Here is a 15150-nt window from a genome sequence, read left to right on the forward strand (position 1 = left end):
CATAGAAAGGTAAGAGTTCCAGAGCCTTCTTTGATCCTGTATCAGCTTTCCAGGATCTTAACCAAAGGGTCCTACGTGCCACTATTGAAGCTGCTGATGCCCTACAAGCTAAAATTCCAGTATCTACTGCAGCCCCTCCCAGATAGGAATCCGCTTCCCGTATATATGGGAGATATACATCCTCTGTTCTCTGGTAGCATCTGGTAGAGAGTCTTCCAATGCCCCCAATCCATTCTTCAACAGCTTTGGCTACCCAGGCTCCAGCCATAGCTGGACGAGTAGCAGACACTGATGATGAAAAGATCGTTTTAAGACATGTTTCAATCTTTTTATCCATGGAAACCTTCAGAGAAGATGCTGATGGAATAGGCAATGTAGCATTCCTCATTAAATGTGTTACATGAGCATCCACAGTAGGAGGTACCTCCCGTTAGTACATACAGAAGCCGGGAAAAGATACACCCATGTTATCCTCTAATTCACATAAAACCGTTTGTCAGGGTTACCCCATGCCTCATCCCTATGCTCAGTGAGCTGCTCAGATACAGGAAACTCCATCTTGACCACCTTCCGGTGGTGATTAAACACTGGAGCCTTCTTACTATGAGCTGGTTCATCATATCTAGGACTGATTTAATCACCCTCACCGAAGGAGGAACATCCAATGTGTACGGATGGCCCTCCTCCCCTGAGCTAGACCCAGGAGAGGAACCCTGCGTATCATCTGATTCCTCTGAGGATGCGTCTGAATCCATATGTTGGATAGACTGATATAAAGATAACTTGCGCTTAGGCGCCTTAGAAAATACTGGTTTGCTGCAACATTAGATGGTGCCATACTCTGACTAGAATGGCCATAACCATCTTTCCAGGAAGGATGCATGGGAGGTGCAAACATAGCATGCTGTGTACACCCCATCCAAGGTGGCATAGTGGGAGCAGCCATACCATCCACAAATTGCTCCATTACCTGGGACAAAGAGGAGGCCCAAGATGGCTCTTGTCCAGAGACAGGTAACCCGGACTAGTGAGGTGGCTCTTTATAACAGAGCACTATATACCTTAGCCAAGGGAGAGGAACACAGGGAGACTGACACAAACCATCCTGAGACCAACAGCTACTGGGCGCACTGATAGTGGACTGTGAGCGTCTCGTATACACGTGGAGTGTAGGCGGAGCAACCCAGACACGCAAAACCCTTCGTAGGGACTGCAACTGTCAGGGGAGCGCTTATCTACCCCCAGCTCCGTTAAACAGCCGGGTACACTGGCCTCTTGGCAGAAGAAGCGTTTGCTGCCGATCACCGATAATGCTGCGGTGGTGTGGTGAGAACGCGGACAATCCCGGTCCTGAAGCAGCGGCTTCTGGTGCGTCTCTCACACAAGAAAGCAAGGACTGCCGTGCGGGATTCCCCGTAAGCGAGGAGTCGCCTTACCTAACATCTCCGCGCGTCCTAGTGCAGTCCAGGTCGCACCATTGTGGCTAGCAAGCTTAGCCGCGACCCGACTAAATCACCAGCACAATTACTGATGATGTGGCCTGGCGGAGGTGGATAGAGTCGCTGTATATGCGTCTTAATTCAGACGCTTAGTACTGCCAACACAAAAACATGAAATAAGATAAACACAATAAAAGCTTAGGACTGTCAAAGCTGTCCCGTTACACAGGTGAAGGCCTGAGGCTGGCGGCGGAGTGTCTATGGAGGAGGACCCGAGGCATCCTGGGAGCTGAAGCATTAACAATAATCACACACTAATAATTGATTAGTTAGAGGCTACATGTAATCACACACTAATAATTGATTAGAAGCTATAATGTAATCATGCACTAGGGATTGATAATTAGAGGCTATATGTAACCACACACTAATGATTGATAAATTATACCCCTTTTCCACCTAAATTCCGGGTCTGACCCGGATTTGGAACAAAGTTCCTATCCGGATCAGACCTGGAATTTTGCCGGCGCCGACTCAGGATATTCCCGAGTCTGCATAGACCCGGCTTTCCCAGCGTGAAAGTGGTCGCTTGGAGATCATCTGTGGTTACATGTAGCCTCTAATTTATCAATCATTAGTGTGTGATTACATGTAGCTTCTAATTTATCAGTCATTACTGTGTGGTTACATGTAGCCTCTAATTGATCAGTCATTAGTGTGTGATTACATGTAGCCTCTAATTTATCAGTCATTACTAATGACTGATCAATTAGAGGCTACATGTAATCACACACTAATGATTGATAAATTAGAGGCTACATGTAATCACACACTAATGACTGATAATTAGAGGCTACATGTAATCACACACTAATGACTAAATTAGAGGCTACATGTAATCACACACTAATGACTGATAATTAGAGGCTACATGTAATCACACACTAATGACTGATAAATTAGAGGCTACATGTAATCACACACTAATGACTGATAATTAGAGGCTACATGTAATCACACACTAATGACTGATAATTAGAGGCTACATGTAATCACACACTAATGACTGATAATTAGAGGCTACATGTAATCACACACTAATGACTAAATTAGAGGCTACATGTAATCACACAGTAATGACTGATCAATTAGAGGCTACATGTAATCACACACTAATTACTGATAATTAGAGGCTACATGTAATCACACACTAATGACTGATAAATTAGAGGCTACATGTAATCACACACTAATGACTGATAATTAGAGGCTACATGTAATCACACACTAATGACTGATAATTAGAGGCTATATGTAATCACACACGAATGACTGATAATTAGAGGCTACATGTAATCACACACTAATGACTGATAATTAGAGGCTACATGTAATCACACACGAATGACTGATAATTAGAGGCTACATGTAATCAGACTGAGGATTTTGCCTTAAATGACTAATTTATTTTCTGAAAGCACCTTTATTTTGCTAGAAGTGATCTGTAACTGAACATCTTACATTTTCCTATTATATATTCATTGTTTTTAAGGCAAAATCTTCTCCTTCCATACAGCGCGGAGCGCACGTAGAGCTGGGAGGAGGGCGAGGTGAAGGCTACCTGTCTATGGAGAGCTCCAGGCCGCACTGCTCCCTGAGGTGAGGAATCAGCTCTTCCTTAGACTGACGCACGCTCATCCCTTTAGCAAACACAGCGTCCAGCAGGAACCGGCATGGCTGGAGAGGAAACCACGTACATTAGGTCAGTGTGTAAGTGCGTCATACATACGTGTAACTTCTTCCTCTGACCCCATAGTCTATTCTCAGCCACAATTACATTTCACATAGTGACAGAACCACACTGACGAGTCACAGGAGAACATAACTAGGAATAAGGTCTCCAGCTAAGTCATACCTCGGGCTCATTTAATAAGAGCTGGAATACTTTCACACGGTACTCTCCTTTCTTCAGGGCCCGACCCAGTCTTATGGTTATCTAAAAGCAAGGAAAGGGCAACGATATAAAGGCTGATTAACCACACTTGGCTACACCACCACTCACAGTACAGACAGTCGCTCTATTCTACCTGCGGTATGATCACACCTGGCTACACCACCACTCACAGTACAGTACAGTACAATCGCTCTATTCTGCCTGCGGTATGATCACACCTGGCTACACCACCACTCACAGTACAGTACAATCGCTCTATTCTACCTGCGGTATGATCACACCTGGCTACACCACCACTCACAGTACAGACAGTCGCTCTATTCTACCTGCGGTATGATCACACCTGGCTACACCACCACTCACAGTACAGACAGTCGCTCTATTCTACCTGCGGTATGATCACACCTGGCTACACCACCACTCACAGTACAGACAGTCGCTCTATTCTGCCTGCGGTATGATCACACCTGGCTACACCACCACTCACAGTACAATCGCTCTATTCTTCCTGCGGTATGATCACACCTGGCTACACCACCACTCACAGTACAATCGCTCTATTCTGCCTGCGGTATGATCACACCTGGCTACACCACCACTCACAGTACAGACAGTCGCTCTATTCTGCCTGCGGTATGATCACACCTGGCTACACCACCACTCACAGTACAGACAGTCGCTCTGTTCTGCCTGCGGTATGATCACACCTGGCTACACCACCACGTACAGGACAATCGCTCTACTCTGCCCGCGGTATGATCACACCTGGCTACACCACCACTCACAGTACAGGCAGTCGCTCTATTCTGCCCGCGGTATGATCACACCTGGCTACACCACCACTCACAGTACAGACAGTCGCTCTATTCTGCCTACGGTATGATCATACCTGGCTACACCACCACTCACAGTACAATCGCTCTATTCTTCCTGCGGTATGATCACACCTGGCTACACCACCACGTACAGTACAATCGCTCTACTCTGCCCGCGGTATGATCACACCTGGCTACACCACCACTCACAGTACAGGCAGTCGCTCTATTCTGCCCGCGGTATGATCACACCTGGCTACACCACCACTCACAGTACAATCGCTCTATTCTACCTGCGGTATGATCACACCTGGCTACACCACCACGTACAGTACAATCGCTCTATTCTACCTGCGGTATGATCACACCTGGCTACACCACCACTCACAGTACAATCGCTCTATTCTTTCTGCAGTATGATCACACCTGGCTACACCACCACTCACAGTACAGACAGTCGCTCTATTCTGCCTGCGGTATGATCACACCTGGCTACACCACCACGTACAGTACAATCGCTCTATTCTACCTGCGGTATGATCACACCTGGCTACACCATCACGTACAGTACAATCGCTCTACTCTGCCCGCGGTATGATCACACCTGGCTACACCACCACTCACAGTACAGGCAGTTGCTCTATTCTGCCCGTGGTATGATCACACCTGGCTACACCACCACTCACAGTACAGACAGTCGCTCTGTTCTGCCTGCGGTATGATCACACCTGGTTACACCACCACGTACAGTACAATCGCTCTATTCTGCCCGCGGTATGATCACACCTGGCTACACCACCACGTACAGTACAATCGCTCTACTCTGCCCGCGGTATGATCACACCTGGCTACACCACCACTCACAGTACAGACAGTCGCTCTATTCTGCCTACGGTATGATCACACCTGGCTACACCACCACGTACAGTACAATCGCTCTATTCTTCCTGCGGTATGATCACACCTGGCTACACCACCACGTACAGTACAATCGCTCTATTCTACCTGCGGTATGATCACACCTGGCTACACCACCACTCACAGTACAATCGCTCTATTCTTTCTGCAGTATGATCACACCTGGCTACACCACCACTCACAGTACAGACAGTCGCTCTATTCTGCCTGCGGTATGATCACACCTGGCTACACCACCACGTACAGTACAGACAGTCGCTCTATTCTGCCTACGGTATGATCATACCTGGCTACACCACCACTCACAGTACAATCGCTCTATTCTTCCTGCGGTATGATCACACCTGGCTACACCACCACGTACAGTACAGACAGTCGCTCTATTCTACCTGCGGTATGATCACACCTGGCTAGACCACCACTCACAGTACAGACAGTCGCTCTATTCTGCCTGCGGTATGATCACACCTGGCTACACCACCACGTACAGTACAGACAGTCGCTCTATTCTGCCTGCGGTATGATCACACCTGGCTACACCACCACGTACAGTACAATCGCTCTATTCTGCCCGCGGTATGATCACACCTGGCTACACCACCACTCACAGTACAGACAGTCGCTCTATTCTGCCTGCGGTATGATCACACCTGGCTACACCACCACGTACAGTACAATCGCTCTATTCTACCTGCGGTATGATCACACCTGGCTACACCACCACTCACAGTACAGACAGTCGCTCTATTCTGCCTGCGGTATGATCACACCTGGCTACACCACCACGTACAGTACAATCGCTCTATTCTGCCCGCGGTATGATCACACCTGGCTACACCACCACTCACAGTACAGACAGTCGCTCTATTCTACCTGCGGTATGATCACACCTGGCTACACCACCACTCACAGTACAGACAGTCGCTCTATTCTGCCCGCCGTATGATCATACCTGGCTACACCACCACTCACAGTACAGACAGTCGCTCTATTCTGCCCGCGGTATGATCACACCTGGCTACACCACCACTCACAGTACAGACAGTCGCTCTATTCTGCCTGCGGTATGATCACACCTGGCTACACCACCACTCACAGTACAGGCAGTCGCTCTATTCTGCCCGCGGTATGATCACACCTGGCTACACCACCACTCACAGTACAGACAGTCGCTCTATTCTACCTGCGGTATGATCACACCTGGCTACACCACCACTCACAGTACAGACAGTCGCTCTATTCTGCCCCCGGTATGATCACACCTGGCTACACCACCACTCACAGTACAGACAGTCGCTCTATTCTGCCTGCGGTATGATCACACCTGGCTACACCACCACTCACAGTACAGACAGTCGCTCTATTCTGCCCCCGGTATGATCACACCTGGCTACACCACCACTCACAGTACAGTACAATCGCTCTACTCTGCCCCCGGTATGATCACACCTGGCTACACCACCACTCACAGTACAGTACAATCGCTCTATTCTGCCCGCGGTATGATCACACCTGGCTACACCACCAAGTACAGTACAATCGCTCTACTCTGCCCGCGGTATGATCAATACCTTGTTGTCATCGGAGAAGGAAGAGAGAGTTTCGTTAAGACGGACGCTTTCAAACTCCTGATTGCTGGCATAAACCCTGAAGACTTTAAATTGTGAGGACAGGACCCCCACAAAAGGCTCCAGCTGCTGTTTGAAAGCAGAGAGTGTGATTCTTTTATCTACATTCACCAATAAACCTGCGGGCACAGAAGAGACAGTAAGTGACGCTGGCAGACAGATGGAAGAACGCGGCATGCGACACAGAGCACTCCGGTAACAATCAGACACATGAAAGCACCAATATAGGAAAACTATAAGGACTGATTAAGGTTCTCCGTCCTTTCTAGCGCAGAACTAGTGATGGAATGAGGGGAGGTAAAATACAGCACGTTTATGGCGCGGTCAATACAGCCGTTGCCCGGAGTTGCGCAGTCCTGCTGTATGGGAATTAGTCTTATGCCCCTCATGGATCTCCCATTCACATGAATGCGCCAGGTGCACCGTGCTCCTGTAAGTAATAAATGCGTAATACTGTACGCTTCCCAATACATGTGTGGGACACATGAGCCGATCAGTTATAACTAAAGCTCAGCAGGAACACAAACATCTAACCATGTAACCTATCAACTTCCTAAATCCACCAATGTGAAGTGTTCGCTCATTGTTACAGAACAAACAAGAAAACGGAGATGGCCATGCTATGCTAGGGACCAGCGACATTACAGAGGCATATGTGTGTGCGCGCGCGCGTATTACCGGGAGATACCAGCGACATCACCGAGGCATGTGTGTAACCTGGAGATACCAGCGACATCACCGAGGCATGTGTGTGTGTGTGTAACCGGGAGATACCAGCGACATCACCGAGGCATGTGTGTGTGTGTGTAACCTGGAGATACCAGCGACATCACCGAGGCATGTGTGTAACCGGGAGATACCAGCAACATTACAGAGGCATATGTGTGTGCGCGCGCGCGTATTACCGGGAGATACCAGCGACATCACCGAGGAGTGGGTGTGTGTGTGTAACCGGGAGATACCAGCGACATCACCGAGGAGTGGGTGTGTAACCGGGAGACACCAGCGACATCACCAAGGAGTGTGTGTGTAACCGGGAGATAAAAATAGACAGATTAAGCGCTCTGTGGTAGTAAATTGAGTAGGATCTAATATTTAAGAACTAACCAAATGTTAATGTCCATGTGAATCTGTGTGTAGATGTTAGTGACAACTGGTGGACAAAGACTTGAGGCTGGGTGTTCAGGACTGGAGTCCCTTAGAAATGAAAAATCCACTGATGCAGAAAAGTTCACTAGTGTCGTTGTATGGGTTAATGATGTACATATATCCAGATAAATTAACCTCAATAAAAGTAATGTTCAACAGCAGATGACAGTCGTCCCAGATAGGCAAAAACTGTCGGCAGGGTGTTGTGAGTACACAATAGCTCGTAGCAAAGTGTTACAGGTTAGCAAAAACAAGAGATATGGTAAGAACTTACCTTTATTATCTCTGTTTCTACGAAGTCCATAGGGTCCACAGGGTGACCTTGGGGGTATAGTTGGATCTGGATTCACGGGCACCATACAGTTAAAGCTTTAGCTCCCAGGATGCACTTGGGTCCGTCCTCCTCTATACCCCGCCCCCGAGCCACAGGCACCTCAGTTGGTAAGCAGCCAAGGCCGGATGAGGAGACTAAACAGAGAGAAGGAAGACTGGAACACACAAGAAACCATACTCACAGAAACGGGAGACGGAAAACCGGTGACCAGAAACACAGCCCTTTTGAAGCCAGGTGCGTCAGGGCGGACGCCCTGTGGACCCTATGGACTTCGTAGAAACAAGAGATAACAAAGGTAAGTTCTTACCATATCTCTTGTTTTCTACTTCAGGGCCCATAGGGGGCCCACAGGGTTGACCTTGGGGATGTCCCAAAGCAGTTCAACTAAGGGCGGGGATGCTCCTGTGCAGAAAGGAGAATAATGCGCCCAAAGGATGCATCCTGAGAGGCGAAGGTGTCAAACGCATAAAACCTCAAAAACGTCTGAATGGAAGACCGTGGCTGCCTTGCACAGCTGAACAGCGGAGGCACCACGTCTAGCAGCCCAAGAGGGACCCACAGAACGAGTGGAATGAGCCTTAATAGAGGCTGGAACAGGTAAACCTTCCTGTACATAAACCTCCCTAATAACAGAACAAAGCCAGCGGGCTGAGGTATTATGAAAACCAAAGAGGACAAACAACGAATCGGACCTTCTAACAGAAGCAGTCCGATCAACATAAATTCTGAGAGCACGGACAACGTCCAACGAAGCCTCGCCCGCTGTAAGATCACTGGACTGAAAAGCTGGCACCACCAGTTCCTGATTGATGTGGAACTTAGACACAACTTTAGGCAAAAACTCAGGATGAGTGCAAAGCACTGCTGAGTCCAGGTGAAAAATTAAGAGGGGGGGGGGACTACAGGAAAGTGTCCCCAACTCAGATACCCTCCTGGCAGAAGCAATTGCCAGGAGAAACACAGTCTTAAGTGTTAACCACTTGAGGTCAACCGACTCAAGAGGTTCAAAAGGAGGTTCCTGCAGGACCCGAAGAACCACCGCCAAGTCCCATGGAGCCAATAGAGGCACAAAGGGAGGCTGGATTCTAAGAACACCCTGAAAAAAGGTGTGAATGTCAGGCAGTGTAGCGATTCTACGTTGCAACCACACAGATAGAGCCGATACATGCACCTTCAGGGAAGCAAGACGTAAGTCCAGGTCAAGACCTGACTAGAAATGCCAAAATCCTAGAAACCCTGAACACATGAGGATCAAAGTTTCTGGACTCACACCACTGGAAGTAAGTGTACCACACTCTGTGGGAAATCCGGGCAGAGGCAGGCTTACGCGCCCTCAGCATGGTACCGATGACAGAGGTAGAAAAACCCCGGGACCTTAAGACGGCTGTCTCAAAAGCCACGCCGACCCAGATCCGGGTAAAGGCAGGGCCCCTGAGACAGCAGGTCCCGACGCTGAGGCAGAAGGAACGGGGCGTCTACGGACAAGCTCCAGAGATCGGAGTACCAAGGACGTCTGGGCCACGCTGGAGCCACCAGCAGAAACGTGCCCCCATCCTGTTTGATTTTCCTGAGTACCCGAGGTAGCAGGGAGAAAGGAGAGAACAGGTACGCTAGGTGAAACATCCATTTCACCGACAGCGCGTCCACTAGGCTTGCGTCTGCATCTCTTGTCCTTGAGCCGTACACGGGCAACTTGCAGTTGTGACGGGAGGCCATCAGATCCAACTCCGGCAGTCTCCATTTGTCCACGAGAAGATGAAACACCTCTGGGTGAAGCGACCATTCCCCTGGATGCACTTCGTGACGGCTGAGGAAGTCTGCCTCCCAGTTGAGGACTCCCGGGATGAAGACCGCCGAGATTGCCGGAAGGTGGCATTCCGCCCAAGCCAGGATCTGAGACACCTCCAACATCGCAGCTCGACTGCGAGTCCCTCCCTGGTGATTTATGTACGCTACCGTGGTAGCATTGTCCGATTGCACCTGAACTGCTCTTCCGTGAAGAACGGTGCCTGACGACAGTAGAGCATGGTACACAGCCCGTAGCTCTAGAACGCTTATGGGAAGGGCGGCTTCCTCTGCCGACCAACGGCCCTGAAGAGAAAACGTCACTGCCCCCCAACCCCGGAGACTGGCATCTGTCGTAAGCAGAACCCAGTCCGGGATCCAAAAGGGGCGACCCTGGACGAGATGAGCTGACTGAAGCCACCACGCCAGAGACCGGCGCACTTCCGGGGACAAAACCAGCATCTGGGATCGGATCCGGTGTGGTATCCCGTTCCATTCCAATAGAATCTGCCCCTGCAGGGGCCTGGAATGGAACTGGGCAAACTCCACCATGTCGAATGCCGACACCATGGACCCCAGGACTCATTGCAGAATGGACCGACAACCTGCCACTGCTCAAGCAACTGAGTACCCACAGTTGTAGGGAGGGCACCTTTTCCGGAGTCAAGAAAATCCTTTGTTGACAAGAATCCAGAAGTGCTCCCAGATGGACCATCCGTTGTGATGGGACCAGAGAGGACATTCCAATTTATCAACCACCCGTGTGCTTGAAGACAAGCAATGGTCAGGTGGAGATGTCGAAGAAGCACCTCCGGGGAGCTTGCCAGCAGCAGAAGATCATCCAGGTACGGCAACAGCCGTATACCCTGACCCCGAAGGTGGGCAGCCATAACTGCCATCACCTTGGTGAACACCCTCGGAGCCGTGGCAAGGCCGAAAGGCAACGCCCGAAATTGGTAGTGATGGTTCAGCGTAGCAAACCTCAGATACCGCTGATGTGCCGGTGCTATGGGCACATGGAAATAGGCGTCCTGGATATCGAGAGAGACCATATAATCCCCGGGTTCCATCGCCAGAATGATGGAACGTAACGTTCCCATCCTGAACCTGGGAACTCCGAGGTATTTGTTCAGAGACTTCAAATTCAGGATAGGGCGACGAGAACCATTGGGTTTCTGCAACAGAAACAGAGTAGAATAGTACCCCGTCCCGCGCTGAGACTGTGGAACGGGAACAATGACTCCTGCTTGTAGCAAGGTTCTATAGCTACCTGAATCTGGACAGCATTGGTCTTGTTCAGAGAAGGACTTGTGCAGAAAAACTGGTGGGGCGGCCTGAACCGAAAAGACAGGGCGTACCCCTGAGAGACTACTTCTTGTACCCAGGCATCCGTGGTGGTATTGTGCCAACACTGGGCGAATTGGAGAAGTCAGCCTCCCACTCTGGGGTCCCCCAGAGAGAGGTCCGTCCCATCAGGCAGCAGGTTTAGCCTCCTGCTTGGAAGAAGGGCGCCGAGCACTCCATGCCTGATTCTTGGGCTTGGGTGCGGCCTTGGTCGCCGAATGTCTCGTGAAGGACTGACCCTTGGCCTTACCCGGAACCCGAAAGGACCGAAAGGCAGAGCTCCTCACTTTAGCCGGCGCAGAGGCCGAAGGGAGGAAAGCCGACTTGGACTTAGCCAAAGTATCCACTATTGTGTCCAAATCCGGACCAAATAGCAACTCCCCAATAAAAGGCAAGGCCTCCAGACCCTTTTTAGAGTCAGCATCAGCCCTCCAGGACGTCAGCCACAGGGACCGCCGAGCAGACACCGCTGCAGCCGACACCCTAGAAGTGAGCAGGCTGGCATCCAAAGACGCTTCCCCGATATAGGAAGCTGCATCCCGCATCTGTCCCACTAACGCTCTCTGGATATCCGGAGCATCATCAGGAAAGGTATCTTCCAAGGCATTGGCCCAGGCCTCAATGGCCTTAGCCACCCAGGGGATAGCCATGGACGGGCGAGCCACCGCCCTGGAAAGAGAGTAAATGGACTTTAAACAAGTCTCCACCTTCCTGTTCGTGGGATCCTTCAAAGAGGAGATAGACGGCAATGGCAGTGTCACGCTTTTGATCAAGCGGGTGACGTGGGAATCCACCGCCGGCGTAGTCTCCCATTTCCTGCAATGAGCTTCAGGAAAAGGATAATTTGATGCCAACCTCTTCTGTGGATGAAACCTCTTACTGGGTAATTGCCAGGCCACTGCCATATGATCCGTTAATTGATCAGACAGGGGAAACACATTCGAAGTTACCTTGGCTTTTTTAAAATTAGGAAACTTCGACCTAGGAGCCGGCGCATCATCCTCTACATGTAGGATAGCCCGCACCGCCCTAACTAAGGCTGAAACATTAATGGAGGACTTAGCCTCAACCTCCTGCCCCATGGCATCAGAGTCAGAGTCCTCATGGATTTCTCCATCATCTAAGGACACTTCCGAGTCCGCAGCTAGCGAACTCACAATCGGACGTTTAGACGCCCTTGATGGCACATCACTTTGCAACATCGACTGAAATGCCGAAGATGAAGCCACCAGACTCTGTACAGAGCTGGAGAGAACATCCACCCAAGGTGGAGGAGCCGTCGGAGTAAAACTCTGAAAAGGCACCACAGACTGTCGTGTCCTTGGAGGAGACTGCACATACACAGGCAGTCCCGAATAAGGACCCACAGTCTGGGCCCTGGGGGGAGACTGCAATATTTGCGGAAAACCCGGGGAATGGGGGATGGTGGGCTGGGGCAACGCCCTAGAAGGGACCGTTGATGGGACCGATAACCGGTCCGCAATAGACGCCAGCACCTGTGAAAACATCACCCAAGGAGGGTCCTGTGACACAGGGGGGTTGGAGGGGCCCGGTACCAGCTGGCACCGCCCGCACAGACCATCCTGAGATAAGTCCTCCCCATCAACTCCAGCAGCACAGCGTCTGCAGGAAAATAGCACAGGAGCCACGGAGCGCTCAGTCTCCTCATCAGACATGATACAGTAAATACACAAAAAATACGTATCACCAGAGGAATTACGGTGTTAACACCCGCGCACTCACCAGTATGCGACACAAACAGCCCAGATATGGTATTGTGTAGCACACAACAGTATGTGACTGACCCCACAAATACGTGATTTATATAAGTGAGGGTCTCAGAAAACGCCCTTCCCCCACACACCTGCCGGGCCATAGGAGAAGGAAAGGGATAGGTATAAGCTGACAGTAAGTAGAAAAAAGACACAGACAGGCAGCATTAGCAATAGTCACATACAATGCAGAAAAGTTATACTCACTGCAGCTTCCGCTACAATCACCCTCCCAGATTCAGTGTCTGGGAGGGCTATAGCGCTGTGTACACTGTCCTTTAGCAGGGGAGAGGTACACAGGGGGACCGGACCACTTGATTCCGCGTGCGAGATCTGCGATGCCTGCCAGTAAAGATGGCTGCCGGAGACCTCAGAGGAGGAGTGGCCGAGAGATAAGAGCAGCTCAGCGACGCCAGACTGCGTGTTGAAAGGCGCGCTGAGCTGAGAGGAGGAGCCGCTAGACAGGGAAAGCTGCCTCCCCTGGCTAGCAATTAACCCCCGGGTTGCCGGTCCCGCTTCCAGCCTGTCACCCTGGTGGTCTAGCGGACACGCGGGGTATTCCTCTATAGAGGGGGAGCCCGCCGCCACTGCTAGCGCCTCCGGTCTGTCCCCAGAGACCGGAGGCTCCTGACTGCATATGAAGTATCCGCGGGCCGACGCGGCGACCTGCGGCTTACCTGATCCCCGTCGCTTCCGGCAGCAGTCACAGGGAGTCCCCAGAGCCCGGCTAGTACAGACTCTGGGGTCCCGTCGCGATCCCCAGATCTGTACTGGCGTCGCAGCACCAGCGGGGAGAAGGAGCGGCAGCGTGGACGTCCTAAAGGACAGTCTGATGCTGCCGCTCTAATAGTGTAAAAAAAGAAGAAAAAATAAAAACATTTTCTCTTTAAAATAAAGCTTAGGGGCTGCTCCTGCAGCCCCACTGCGACAGGGTGACCCGACTCCGGCTGGGCACCAACTAAAACTGAGGTGCCTGTGGCTCGGGGGCGGGGTATAGAGGAGGACGGACCCAAGTGCATCCTGGGAGCAGTGAAAGCTTTAACTGTGTGGTGCCCGTGGATCCAGATCCAGCTATACCCCAAGGTCAACCCTCTGGACCCCCTATGGACCCTGAAGTAGAAATATATTATATAAATAAATATATCTGGCAACACAGAAGAATCAAGAGCACTCACCAGTGTGCTGAACAACAGCCCACAATATGGCACTGTGTAGCACACCACTGTATGTGACGGACCTCACAAATACGTGATCTATGTAAGTGAGGTCTGTAGAAACACCCCTCCCCCACACACCTGTAGGGCTTGTAGGAGAAGGAAAGGGATAGGTATAAGCTGACAGTAAGTAGAAATTAGCACAGACAGGCAGCACTAGCAAAACAAGAGATATGGTAAGAACTTACCTTTGTTATCTCTGTTTCTACGAAGTCCATAGGGTCCACAGGGTTGACCTTGGGGTATAGCTGGATCTGGATCCACGGGCACCACGCAGTTAAAGCTTTGCTGCTCCCAGGATGCACTTGGGTCCGTCCTCCTCTATACCCCGCCCCGGCCACAGGCACCTCAGTTGGTAAGCAGCTAAGGCCGGAGGAGGAGACTAAACAGAGAGAAGGAAGACTGGAACACACAAGAAACCATACTCACAGAAATGGGAGACGGAAAACCGGTGACCAGCCACACAGCCCATTTGAAGCCAGGTGCGTCAGGGCGGGCGCCCTGTGGACCCTATGGACTTCGTAGAAACAGAGATAACAAAGGTAAGTTCTTACCATATCTCTTGTTTTCTACTTCAGGGTCCATAGGGGGTCCACAGGGTTGACCTTGGGGATGTCCCAAAGCAGTTCAACTAAGGGCGGGGACGCTCCTGTGCTGAAAGGAGTACCCGGCGCCCAAAGGATGCATCCTGAGAGGCGAAGGTGTCAAACGCATAAAACCTCAAAAACGTCTGAATTGAAGACCAAGTAGCCGCCTTACACAGCTGAACAGCGGAGGCGCCACGTCTAGCAGCCCAAG

The 15150-nt window shown here is 50.7% G+C and overlaps 1 protein-coding gene across 3 annotated transcripts in view; it reads right to left on the reverse strand.

Moving 5' to 3' along the window:
- The window catches only part of USP47 (ubiquitin specific peptidase 47), a 112509-nt gene that overhangs the window by 7436 nt on the left and 89923 nt on the right, over positions 1-15150 (reverse strand). For all 3 annotated transcript variants that reach the window (XM_088460521.1, XM_088460520.1, XM_088460522.1), the window contains 3 exons: positions 6698-6873; positions 3355-3435; positions 3061-3176 (listed from right to left, as the gene is read on the reverse strand). In XM_088460521.1, the coding sequence (XP_088316647.1) occupies positions 3061-3176; positions 3355-3435; positions 6698-6873 (373 nt within the window). The remainder of the gene's footprint in view (positions 1-3060; positions 3177-3354; positions 3436-6697; positions 6874-15150) is intronic.

Source organism: Taudactylus pleione, unplaced genomic scaffold, assembly GCF_031769625.1.
Source record: "Taudactylus pleione unplaced genomic scaffold, aTauple2 ptg000047l, whole genome shotgun sequence".
In the NCBI taxonomy this organism is placed as follows: Eukaryota; Metazoa; Chordata; class Amphibia; order Anura; family Myobatrachidae; genus Taudactylus; species Taudactylus pleione.